Below are 14,250 nucleotides of genomic sequence, written 5' to 3'. Positions count from 1 at the left end.
AGCCACTCCAAATATGTTCAGCTGAATTGCACATAGTGTTACATATCTTTTATCTTGATCTATAGGATTTTCAGTACTTTCTACTGAATATCACTCATTTATTCACTATAGCATTGCAGCTTCAGTTTTTCATTATTAGAGAATATTATTCCCAGTTTCTGTTGTTATTTTTTGGGCAGCTTTAATTCTTTCTTTCTGCATTTTCTGTTTTTCTTTGTTGTTTTCCTTTCTTTTCTCCCTTTGTAAAGAGTAACGTAAACTTCATTTATTAGTGCATAATAAAGATTGTGATGCAGACTGTGAAATGAGTGTTGTATCTGTACATGTAAGTTACGTGCACATCTATGTTCTGTGTCTTCTTTTTATGTTTTTCATGTGTTGTGTACTTTGTATATAATTGTTTGCTTTTGTTGTTTGTATGTAGGGCTTTCTGGCATTTCCGGGGCCATTTTCATGAAAATGCTGAGCAGATATTAAACTCACTGGATAGTACACATAAGAAAGCTCTTAATCTTGAAATGGGAATGTTAAATTCAAACAACTTCGTAGACCAGGAAACAGAAAGAGGAGGTAGGCTGGCAGCTGGAAGTGACTTTCCAAGAGGTCGAACTGTTGCAGGTACCATCAACTACCTACACTATCATTAATATTTTTATAGCATGCAGAAGATATTTATTTATGGTTGTGTGTTTATCGGCTGAGTTTAGCTGTAATCTTGATGGGACCAGGTGTCCACAGAATGGAATAGTTACATAGATCAATGTTTATTTTATAATTTTCATATTCACTATGTTTCACAGTTTCTGTTACTAACTTCTAGTGGTTGGTGGATAAAATTTTGATTGGGAACCCATGTCCTGAAATGTAATATTTGGATATAAAATAAGTTTGAATATCACATCGCTTTCAAATTTTCTTCTTCATGGCGCGCACATACACAAACTGAGAAGACAGTCCCTGTTGTAGTTATGACATCGCATACCATTTCATCTGACTACAACAATGGCTGTGAGAAACTATTATGTCACTGCTAGGAGGGTCAATTATGGTTCTCTGTGGACGTGTCGCACTCTCGACTTTGAAGAGCACGTCCTTCATCGCGTAAACAAGAACATTATGATGAGTACTGGAAACATTGCCGGTGCAGTGGGCTCTAATAGAGCACATAGGTCAGAACTCATTGTCTCTGCAGTGTGCATAACACTAATTGGGAGATTTGGAAGTGATTCAATCTTTAATCTTATTTGACATTCAAATGGTACAGTCCGGTCATTGACTTCTTATCAGAACTTTATCTGCTAAGCTCTTTTTGCAACCTATAAAAGCCTGTAATAATAACTGTGAAACACACTGTATTTATTTGCAGAAAAAAGCTTCGTTGAGTTACTTTTAGTGTAATCTACAGTGTGTCCATAATTTAAGTTTCAGTTTCAAAATGCTCTAGGAAGAGAACCCCTGGTCAGAATGATATCAAGTTTGAACTGTGTATTACACACACACACACACACACACACACACACAGTTCATGAAAATTCTACAAATGACAGATGGAATTGCAGTGTGACAGCTGTGGTTTGAGCTGCATGTTACACCATCCATACTGTTCAAAGTGCATGACTGCATAAGTTTGACGCTCAACAAAAAACACCGTATGAAAGTCATACGACATTGGATGGAAGAAATCAGTTTTTAACTGTCATGCGGCCAAAAACTGTATCAAAAGTAAAATGATGTTGGTTTCTAATTGTTATGAGACCAAAACAAGCCATGTTCAATATGCTGTCTACTGTTTTCTGCCCCAAGTTGAAATTGAGAAACAGCATGTTCCACAACAGATTGGAGTGTCTCGGAGACATTTAGAATATGTTGCACAGTGCATGCCTTCATTTCAACTACATTCAGAATTCAAGCACTGAACACAACACCTCTCAGATAATCCCACAAAGAGAAACTGCACGGTTTAAGATCAGAAGATTGGGATGGTCAGACTGTAGGGAAATGATGGCTGATAATTCTAGCATTTCTGAAATTCCTCTGTAGCAGCTGCTTAACTGACTACAATGTGCAGAGGAGTACCATCTTGCATAAAAATGATCCTACCAACACATCCATGCTGTTGAAGGTTTGTCTTGCTGGCAGGTTAGCAGGAAGCAACTCTTTAACATGGGTGATGATGTATGGAGAGCAATGCAGGGTGTTTTGTAGAATTTTACACACTGCTCAAAGCATGTCCAATGTTTGGGGAGGTTCCCCCACGTGCAGCATTTTTGCACAATACTGCTTGATCTGTTGTGCTGTGTTGCAATTATGTCTTTGACAGACATTGGATCAACTTCTTTCCTCCCTCTGCCACATTGAACTTCAAAAGAATCTGTCTTTTTGAATTGTGTAACCATTTTCTCCAGAACCTGAGCAGAACTCATGCACTGCTACCTGTGAAGGTAAAGGCATGTGCCATTTCCTTTTCAATTAGAGACCTTTCTTGTCAGTTGTCACCCTTTGGTTTTGAATATTTATCTCTAAACTGTATTGAACTCTTTGTTGGTTTCCAACAATTTTTCAGTTTTTCCATCAGATCTCAGTTTTTCATACCCTCAAGTGTCTGGATTCTCTGCAGGGCTACTGGTGCAGTCACCATTCTTGTGATGGAGCTTTTCCAGGAGTGTGCAATCCTTCGTGGAGACAGTGATGGGCGTCTCAGACACAGACTGACGAACAAACTTCTTTTGTTTTCTAATGGCGTTTTAATATGCTGTTCAAATTTGATGTCATTCTGAGCAGTGGTTTTCTTTCTACAGCATTTTGAAACTGGAACTTCAATCATGGTAATCCTGTATTAGGCTGTACCCCAGTTGACTTTTACTCTTTTGTTACCAAATGAGAAAGTATTATGTATGTTGTGAATGGAAGATTTCTGAACTTCATCATGTCGTCTGCTTGATGATGGATGTCAGGTGCATGAGTCTTGTTAGAAATTTGCTATCCATATCTTCTTGCAGGTTTCAAATTCTGCATAAGAATTGGAAAATTTTGTATCCAATTATTACTTTATGTGGGACCGTATATGACAGCACCATTTAATCTCTCTATCCCCCCCCCCCCCTCCCCTCTATACACACACACACACACACACACACACCACCTACCTACCTACCTACCTCAAGGGATTGGGGGTGGAGGGCAATCATAGTTTAGAAAGATCATCAGAATGTGATGAACCCATCTATTGTGAGGATGAGGAGAGACAGTGACCACCCTTTCTATCTCCTTGTTGTTGTATGCCAATACTGTGTTATACAGAATGATAATAGGTATCTCATTCATGGCATGTAATCAAGCTGTAGAATTTTTGCGCCACTTCATGTGCATATGAGATATGAATAATCTCTTGGCACTTGTATCATACCTGTAATCTTTGTTACCTTTGAAGATAATGGCATGTGCTATTTCCTATCAATTTAGAGACCTTTGTTGTTGTTTGTCACCCTTTGATTTTAAGTATTTATCTGTATATTGTGTTCATTTCTTTGTTGTTGGATTAAAACAATTATTCCACCTTATCTCAGTTTCATTATCGAACCTTATTTTTGGTGTGTATTTCTTTATTTTGTGTATTTTAGGTTTGATTATTGTTAACTACTGTTCATTTTATAAGCACTGGTATTCCCAAACCCCATTAAATCCTGTCTCTGGACTATCTCTAGTGGACTATCTCTAGTTGCTGTCTCATGCCTATATAATCATTACAGCTCCCAGTTATGTTTTATAAGTGCAGCCAGTTGTTTTCTATCACACATGATACACGTATTTCGTGTGGACTCCTTTCAGACATCTTTGTGTGAACTAGCAGCATTTCATCTGACAGTGTCTGATAAGTACTCAGATGTGATATGGTATGTTGTAGAAAACATCAGTCAGCTGCATTCTTGAAATATCATTGAGTATTCAAGATCCACATGATTATGCTTTCCTAATGAGACTGTTCACACTGGCTGTCACATACATAACATTGATACTGAATTAGTCCTGTGTAGTTCATTCATTGAGTAAATAGCCTACTCCCGTTTAAAGAAATTGAAGTATGGATAATTCCACTTTGCACTCCTATTGCAACTTCATCTATCAAATGAGTGATGATCCACTTTCCAGCATTTTAATCATTTCATTTTCTGTTGGTCATTAATATTATGATATTTATTACCAGATATGTATGCGAGACAAGCTGTAAATTTAGCAGTTGATCTGAATGATAATTCTCAGAATCAAGTAGTCTTCCGAAATCTTCCATACTTGGTGTGTACTGCAAATATGAGTGTCATTTGAGGGAGTTAAATTGTGTAACAGCTTAAGTAATTATTTTTCCTTCCTTTCACACACACAAATAGAGGTTTTCATACAATGATGACATTAAGAGTGATGAATACTTGAATGCTAATTAATGTTTCTCTACTGTTTACCAGATGATGTTGGGCTCTGATATGCTGCATCATTGTGTAAGAGTATAATTGCAGTAAAAATACAATGTAACCAATCACTTAACTTCAAGTTTTTATTTATGACTCTTTACGGCAGCTTTGCTTTCATTTTAAGAGTATGTTCCATAGGGACTAACACTGCCTGTCAGAAGATGCAGTTGTAACAAAATCTGTATTGCAAAGTAGTTGGCAATTTAGTGCTGAAAAATGGTTACAAAGTTGAAACCATAACAGAATGATTAGAACATAGCCAGTAACAAAGTGTGTGACAAAGCTAAAGAACATAAAAAACACTTACCCCATAACACACCATTCATTGGTACTGTCTTATACTGGAAATCAGAAATCCTGGAGAAACATAAAATCAACACCAAGAAAAGCAAGGAATAGCATTTCCACATATAGTAAACAGACAAGATAAATTTTGGAAACATGGAGAGTATAAAATATAATGTAGTTGTAGAAACTTCTATATGAAAAAGACAGGGAAAGCCTTTGACATTAGATTTTGTGAACACATGGCAGCCCTTCAACTAAAGAATTAGTTAAGCCAGTTGTCACAACCCATCTGTGTGGTATGTTGCCAAATACCAGACATGAATAAAGTGCTGACCATTTTTCATACACAGCCAAAAGGTATAACACTAAATATCCTGGAGACGCTAGAAAGCTACAGAATACAAAAACTACAGCCGGATGTAATTCAGAATCAAAAAATTGACAGTGAACATCCAAAAGTTATAAGGAACTTCAGTGAGACATGCCTATTTTCAAAACAGTTCAAATGAAAACCCGATTAGGTTTATGCAATAAAATTATAATTAAAATGAAGTAGTATTTTTTTTTAAATTGTATGCATGACATATTTGTAAAAACTCAGCACATGTTCACTTATTAAATGCCTTTATACAGGATGACCCAGAAATCCATTAACATTCGATAATTCATCATTCCATGGACTAATGTGAGTAGTGAGGTAAAAATTGACATATATGCTTGAAATGACATGGAGTTCTACTGAAAGCAAAAAAAGGTGCACAAAATGACCAACAGATGGCACTTCATATGATACAAAGCAATAAGTAGCGTAACAATTTATTTTCAGCAAAGACAATGTTAATAAATGCTTGACATCTCGGCTATCATTCATCAACAATACCTGCAGTCCAGGGTCAATGTCGTGAACAGTGCTGTATATCTCAGTATGTTTGGTGAGAAATTGCCGTCAGATGTTGTCTTTTGGCACAACTAATGAGATTAGATGATTGCGGTAGACTTGCAACTTCAGGTAACCCCACAACCAATAATCAGATGGATTGAGGTCTGGTGTCCTGGGAGGCCAAGCATGACTGAAGTGGCAGCTCAGCACGCGATCCTCACCAAACAATGTGAACAAGAAATCTTTTATATGGGGTGAAGTGCCAACCTGCATAAAAGTCATACCTTCCAGCAGGTGTTTATTAGCCAGGCTAAGGATGATGCGATTCTGTAACATATTGGCGTACCTTGAATCCGTCATGCTGACAGTTTGAAAACAGCAGCTCACATTTCCTCAAAGTAAAAGGGTCCAGTCACAATTAATGTGGCACATCCAAGCCACACCATGACTTTCTCGACATGCAGTTGGATTTCCATGACAGTTCTAGGATTTTTGGTAAACCAAATTTTGCTGTTGTTGGTGTTGACACACCCTTAAAGTGTAAAGTGGACTTGTCACTCCACAACACATTAGACAACCAGTTGTCATCGTCCCCCATTCTTTGAAGTGCCCACACCACAAATGCTCTCCGTGTGACAAAATCGGTGGCTAATATTTCTTTACAATTGGGGATTTTGTACGGATAGCATTGGAGGCTACACCTTTGTACTCTCTAATCAATAGTGCGTGGAATGCCAGTGCGCCATGCGACTTCATGAGCGCTGACTTCACCATGCAGAGATGAACCTGCTGATACCTCCATTTCTTCCTGAACTACCTGAGCAGAAGTAGCAATTGGAGTCTGATCATTCACTACCGGACCGATCATCTAAATAGCATTTGGTTATGAACTTTGTGATCATTTTCTTCACAGCTACACTTGTCAGATGACCTTTAACTGTTTCGAACACCCTTCTTATGCTGATAGGATCGTAAAGATGCAGTAGCGGATTCTCCATTCTGATAGCAAAGCTTTGTGAATAGTGTCATTCCTGATAAAACCAACATGCCGTGATTGCTGGTGCATCTGGCTTTCTCTCTCACTACAGCTCATTTTATACATGATTGTCATGCGATGTTACTGATGTATTGCTGTCCAGCGCCATCTTTTGGCCAGTTTCAGCACTAGTGTTTTGTTTCAGTAAAACCGCATATCATTTCAGTTTGCCCTCTCTCTAACTACATTATTTCATGAATAGTGCAATTTCAAAAGTTAGTGGCCTTCTTTATCACTCTGTACAATATCCAGTGATATACAATGAAGTGCTAAAGAAACTGGTATAGGCATACTCATTCAAATACAGAGATATATAAACAGGCAGAATACGACACTGACTATATAAGACAACAAACGTCTGGCACAGTTGCTAGATCGGTTACTGCTGCTACAATGGCAGGTTATCAAGATTTAAGTGAGTTATTTAGTTACTTTCATGTTATAGTTAGCACACGAGTGATGGGACACATCATCTCAGAGGTGGTTATGAAGTGGGGATTTTCTTGTACAACCATTTCACTAGTGTACCATTAATAGCTGGAATCCGGTAAAACATCAAATCTGCAACATCGCTGTGACCAGAAAAAGATCCCACAAGAACGGGACCAATGACTACTGAAGACAATCATTCAAAGTGACAGAAGTGCAACCCTTCTGCAAATTTCAGGTTTCAATACTGGGCCATCAACAAGTGTCATCATGCAAACCATTCAATAAGACATCATCGGAACCAAAGGCCCTCTTGTGTACCCTTGATGACTGCATGACACAAAGGCTTACGCCTCACATGGGCCCATCAACACTGACATTGGACTGTTGATGATTGGAAACATGTTGCCTGGTTTGACGAGTCTCGTTTCAGGTTGTATTGAGCTGATGGACATGTGCAGGTATGGAGACATAATCATGAATCCATGGTCCCTGCATGTCAGCAAGGAGACTGTTCAAGCTGGTGGAGGCTCTGTAATGATGTGGGGCATGTGCAGTTGGAGTGATATGGGGCCCTGATATGTCTAGATATGACTCTGACAGGTGACATGTACGTAAGCATCTTGTCTGCATCCATTCATGTCCATTGTGCATTCCGTTTGACATAGGCAATTCTAGCAGGACAGTGCAATACCCAACACGTCCAGAACTGCTACAGAGTGGCTCCAGGATCATTCTTCTGAGTTGTAACACTTGTGCTGGCCAACAAACTCTGCAGACATGAACATTATTGAGCATATCTGGGATGCGTTGCAACATGCTGTTCTCCACCCCTTCGTACTCTTAATGGAATTATTGACTGCTCTGCAGGGTTCATGGTGTCAGTTCCCTCCAGCACTACTTCAGACATTAGTTGAGTCCATGGCACGTCATCTTGGAGCACTTCTGCATGCTCATGGGGGCAGTACCTGGTATTAGGCAGGTATACCAGTTTCTTTGGCTCTCCAATGTGTAACACTATAATAATCCTTGCACACCATAAGGTCCTTTTAAAAAAATAAAAAAAAACTAATCTCCAGTAAAGTTTGTAAACAGTGAGTGAATAAAGCTGAAATGCAAACCCCTTGAGGAAAGTAGACAACAAATATGCACAGGATCATCAAGACTTTTTGGGATAGTTCTTAGTGTTCTAAAGCGTGAGCCACCTTTCAATTTTCACCTCACTTAGTTACATAAGGTCTTTTGAGATCTCAGTGGCTTACTTCATTCTCTTAATTCTTTAGTATTTACTGGTGTACCTTTTTGACCCTTAAGTTTTACAATGTTTATTGTAGTTGAACATACAATGATAGCTGTATGTTTCCAGTACTGTGCACTCTGGTATTGTATTTTTCCTTGTTGGAGTCTCATTGTTGTGGTAAAGGTCTGACTGTAAATTTCTTTTGTTCCAAAATCATCACCGAGGTTGCAGAGTGGTCAAGGCATTGTACTCCGTTTAGGAGGAGTGGGCTTCAAATCTCTTGTCTTGTTGGTTAGAAATAAGATAATAAGATTTTCAGTGGCTTTCCTAAATCATGCAAGTGAAAACCATGATGGTACCTTTGAAGACACCATAGCCAATTTCATGACATACTCTTTCCCATGCATAGCTCAAGGGCAGTCTCCAGCAGTTTCATCACCTATGGGCTTAACCCATATCTTCCATCTTTCTCCCTTTCAAAATGTACCTAATATGACTGCTGCTTTATTTCTGTTGTGCGTAACTGAAAATCTGTACACTCATGAATTATTGTTCTGTGAGCATATGTTTTTAGTGCTTCATTCATTTTCTTATATCATCATTATTTTGTGTTGTTTTAGCTCTCTCAAGTGGGATTTTTTTGTTTTTGTTGTGTGGGGGGGGGGGGGGGGGGGGAAAGGGGGGGGGGGAGTACAACAGATACTTAATTTCAAAACAGTGACTTTAATTAGTGAATAGTTTTCCTTTAACTAATATAACAGGTATTGTATTGTTGAAACAAACAACAGTACGGCCAAAATGAACCATAGTTAATTCTTCTTCCGCATACAAGTGAACAACAGTTAGAATATAAATACAAACATAGAAACAATCCAAGTACTGATATAATCACTTGCAAATAATAAGTAAGAACACAGTGGGAGAGCAAGTGTCTGCTGCACCATGCATATAAAGAGGAGGGCTCCAGTAGATGGCGTGACAGATGTCGTGTCATGTGCACAAGTCATATGGCCACTGCAGCGGCCTCTGGTGGCTGGTCCATGCAGATGCTGTTCTGTTGGTGGAATATTCAAAGTGTAGTGCACCAGCAGCTGGTGCTGCATTGTGTATCCAAATATCATGTACGTGGTTATAGCAGGTATCGTGTCATTTATGAGGTGAAGGCTCACTGTGTCCACAATATTCAATAATCTACAAGTCCTCATTGCTGTGCCAAATGATAAGTGCCTAAGGGAACTCAGCCAGTCTTTACCGAGTGCTGATTTGGTGAATCTGGGATCTTCCAGACTGGGACTGAACACTGCCAGCCCTCTTAAACTATAAGCTGTAGACGTCATAAGGAGCCATCATGTGTCATGATAGTAAAATGTCATTTCTCACAGAATGTGAGTTTAACTACTGAGATCATCGAACTCTATTTTAAAATATTTTTATATGTTTAAAATATATTTTAAAATAACAGTTACTCAACATGTGCTACATGTTAATGTCATGGGTGACTCGAGGCAAAACAAATATCCATTAGGTAGCAGCCTATTGTTACAAATGTCTACATTTCGGGTACCCATGTTGCCATGTAACATCATTCAACTGCTAGCTAATGTGGCAAATCTGCACACAAAGCTGGGATAGAATGTACTTCACTCAGTTTTTGTTTTAATGATAGAGGCCACATTTAGTATGGAATATTGGAACTTTTCTTGGTGAAATTGATTGATGAAATCCTCTTAGGATATCAACCGAGTGAGAGAGTTGCCTTGTAGCAGTGCTTCAATGTGTTTCCTACTTCATCTACATCTACGTGATTACTCTGCAATTCACATTTAAGTGCTTGGCAGAGGGTTCATCGAACCACAATCATACTATCTCTCTACTATTCCACTGCCGAACAGCGCGAGGGAGAAACGAACACCTAAACCTTTCTGTTTGAGCTCTGATTTCTCTTATTTTATTTTGATGATCATTCCTACCTATGTAGGTTGGGCTCAACAAAATATTTTCGCATTCGGAAGAGAAAGTTGGTGACTGAAATTTTGCAAATAGATCTCGCCGCAACGAAAAACGTCTTTGCTTTAATGACTTCCATCCCAACTCACGTATCATATCTGCCACACTCTCTCCCATATTATGTGATAATACAAAACGAGCTGCCCTTTTGTCTCAGTGGACTGTAACATGCACATGCACATGCACTACTTGGGTTATATACCTGTGAAAGGCTCAGGTTCAGAATATGTTCCATACACCCATTCATTATATCTTATCCCAGGCCTATCATGAGCATAACTTACCCCATCAGAGACAGGGCAACTGCTCAAAGCAGTTATGCCATTTACGCAAATGAACCAAGGCTGTAGGACCACTTGCTTAATAGCATCTTGGTCCACATGTAAAACACAACATAGCAGCAATTCCTCATGGCATGAATGTGAGATGTCATCAGTAGGTTTCCAGAGGTGTGGGGCACCAAATAACACACACAATATCCATAATTACAGGCTGGCTATTTGGGAGTGTAGTGCTGATTCCTGATAACATCACAGATGTGTTCCGTCGGATTTAGATCAAGCAATTTAGTAGCCATGACATCTACATGGGAGCCCTATTATGCTCCTCAAACCACTGTATCACGTTTCTGGCATTATGACATGGACCATTATCCTGCTGATGCCAGCACCATCTACATCTACATCTACATTTATACTCTGCAAGCCACCCAACGGTGTGTGGCAAAGGGCACTTTACGTGCCACTGTCATTACCTACCTTTCCTGTTCCATTCGCGTATGGTTTGCGGGAAGAACGACTGTCTGAAAGCCTCCATGCGCGCTCTAATCTCTCTAATTTTACATTCGTGATCTCCTCAGGAGGTATAAGTAGGGGGAAGCAATATATTCGATACCTCATCCAGAAACGCACCCTCTCGAAACCTGGACAGCAAGCTACACCGCGGTGCAGAGCGCCTCTCTTGCAGAGTCTGCCACTGGAGTTTGCTAAACATCTCCATAATGCTATCACACTTGCCAAATAACCCTGTGACGAAACGCACCGCTCTTCTTTGGATCTTCTCTATCTCCTCTGTCAATCCGACTTGATACGGATCCCACACTGATGAGCAATAGTCGAGTATAGGTCGAACGAGTGTTTTGTAAGCCACCTGCTTTGTTGATGGACTGCATTTTCTAAGGACTCTCCCAATGAATCTCAACCTGGCACCCCCCTTACCAACAATTAATTTTGTATGATCATTCCACTTTAAATCGTTCCGTACGCATACTCCCAGATATTTTACAGAAGTAACTGCTACCAGTGTTTGTTTCGCTATCGTATAATCATACAATAAAGGATCCTTCTTTCTATGTATTCACAATACATTACATTTGTCTATGTTAAGGGTCAGTTGCCACTCCCTGCACCAAGTGCCTATCGGCTGCAGATCTTCCTGCATTTCGCTGCAATTTTCTAATGCTGCAACTTCTCTGTATACTACAGCATCATCCGTGAAAAGCGGCATGGAACTTCAGACACCATCAGGGGATCCATCAAGCATGGAGAGATGCAAGTGTTCATGTAGTCCACAGTGTTCATAGTCCCTTCGATTACTACCACAGGTCCCATAGAAGCCCAGGTGAATGTCCCCCATATCACTGTACTGCCCCATGGGCCTGGGTCCTGAACACAGTGCGTCTGTTGATCAGGTATTGGACAGGATGATGATGTATGTGGACTCTTAATATAGTCGTTGTGGAACAAGAAACATGATTAAGGCAGTCAGGTGACGTGCTTCCATTGATTCTGAGTCCTATCTCAATGATTTTGTGTCCAATGTAATTATTGTTGACTCTGTTGTTGGGGCAACATGGGAAGGAGTAGGGGTTTTCTGCTGTGAAGTTCCATGTTCAGAAGTGTGTGTTGAACAGTGTGCTCCAAAACAGTTGTACCAGCACCAGTATTATTGTCTGCAATCAGATCTGCCACAGAACACGAACTATTCTGCCTTACAGACTGGCCAAGCCTCCGATCTCCACATTTTGTGATGAGGTATGCCCAGCCAGCCCTAATACTTTGTTGTCTTCTCATAGGTTCCCCATCCTCCAACCAGTTTCCAGTGATGGTCATAACAGTAGCACACAAACCGCTAATCAGCTTCACTGTTTTCGAGGTGCTTGGTCCCAGTGCCATGCCATAACATTCAGCCCTTTGTCAAAGTTGCCTATGCCAGTGGATTTCCCCATTTACAACCTGTTTTATCACTAGAATGATACACCAGTCTTCTCTGCTTTATTTCTGGACTGCATCACATGCCTGCAGAGTCTTTTATGATGGACTGACAACCCATCAGCTGCCCACCTGAATGGATGACACTGCAAAATTGTGGCCAGCATGATAATGAGCAAAACACATTTGGCTTCATGGCTGCTTCATATCCTGCACCATCTGTGTCACTCCACTCAGCCCACTACCAGCTTCTCTGAATTATGTGGGTGGGAAGTGTCCCTAGAGTGCTAAATGAAACTCGTTAAACTTCGGTTACATGATAAATCAGGCTAATCTAAAAGCCATAAATTCAACTAAATACGTAGATATTACAATTACAAACAACTTAAATTGGAAGGAACACACAGAAAATGTTGTGGGGAAGGCTACCCAAAGACTGCATTTTATTGGCAGGACACTTAGAAAATGTAACAGACCTACTAAGGAGACTGCCTACACTATGCTTGTCCATCCTCTTTTAGAATACTGCTGCACGGTGTGGGATCCTTACCAGACAGGACTGATGGAGTACATGTTTTGTATTATCACAAAATATGGGAGAGAGTGTCACAGAAATGATACAGGATTTGGCCTGGAAGTCATTAAAAGAAAGGCGTTTTTCTTTGCGACGGAATCTTCTCACGAAATTCCAATCACCAACTTTCTCCTCCGAATGCGAAAATATTTTGTTGACACCGACCTACATAAGGAGGCACGATCACCACGATAAAATTAGGGAAATCAGAACTTGTATGAAAGATTCTTTCTGCACGCTATATGAGATTGGAATAATAGAGAATTGTGAAGGTGGTTCGATGAACCCTCTGCCAGGCACTTAAATGTGATTTGCAGAGTATCCATGTAGATGTATATGTAGATGAACATAATATTTGATCACAAAAAAGTTCAGGTCTCAATATCAGATAACACATTCCTCATAACCACGTCAACTCTGTCTCTTGGGTTTCCCTCCCAAAACCCTCCTCAGTCTCTCTCCAACACTTGAATTTAGTCAGAGTCTTCTATCTCATAAACTGCTCCCACTTATTACTCTCTATTGTTTCCATCTTTCTCTGTTCTAGGCTCTCACCCATTACCCCTTAACCAACTCCTCCTATTTCATCATGTATACCATATGGACTTCCCCTTTCTGCTTCAGGGTGAATTCGCTGGTGGCACATTCCTATCTTGTTCCATTGCTGCCATTCTTTCCTAGCTGTCTCTCTCTCTCTCTCTCTCTCTCTCTCTCTCTCTCTGCTCTGTGTGTGTGTGTGTGGGGGGGGGGGGGTGTCATTGGCAATTACATATATTCTATATATAGTATGTTTTGCAAATCTTTATTGCTGAGCATTATAGGCACAGGTATTTGTTTTGTTCACACAGCAAAGACACAACTATCAACTATAGTGTAAGGAGAGATATGCTGTGGAAAGAAATTACTGAAAATCTTTGAGACATCACAGCACAAATCAAATACATTTAAGTTGCTAAAACCAACGTATTACATACAAATAAATGCCCTAACCAAACAGTATACACAGTCTGATGAAGCTACATTTTTTAAGTATTTGATTGTTCTCTCTGATGATTAACTTGCATGTATATCACTGGCAGTGATTCACTAAATGTGATACTTGCAGATGGTAACCAGGAAA

The 14,250-nt window shown here is 39.8% G+C and overlaps 1 protein-coding gene across 1 annotated transcript in view; it reads left to right on the top strand.

Moving 5' to 3' along the window:
• The window catches only part of LOC126184406 (CLIP-associating protein 1-A-like), a 246,603-nt gene that overhangs the window by 109,642 nt on the left and 122,711 nt on the right, over positions 1 to 14,250 (top strand). The window contains 1 exon segment of the mRNA XM_049926790.1: positions 425 to 618. Coding sequence (XP_049782747.1) covers positions 425 to 618 — 194 coding nt within the window.

Source organism: Schistocerca cancellata, chromosome 4 (genome assembly GCF_023864275.1).
Source record: "Schistocerca cancellata isolate TAMUIC-IGC-003103 chromosome 4, iqSchCanc2.1, whole genome shotgun sequence".
Classification (NCBI taxonomy): Eukaryota; Metazoa; Arthropoda; class Insecta; order Orthoptera; family Acrididae; genus Schistocerca; species Schistocerca cancellata.
Note: the sequence above shows the minus strand (reverse complement) of the source record. Positions and strands in the feature narration are given on the sequence as shown.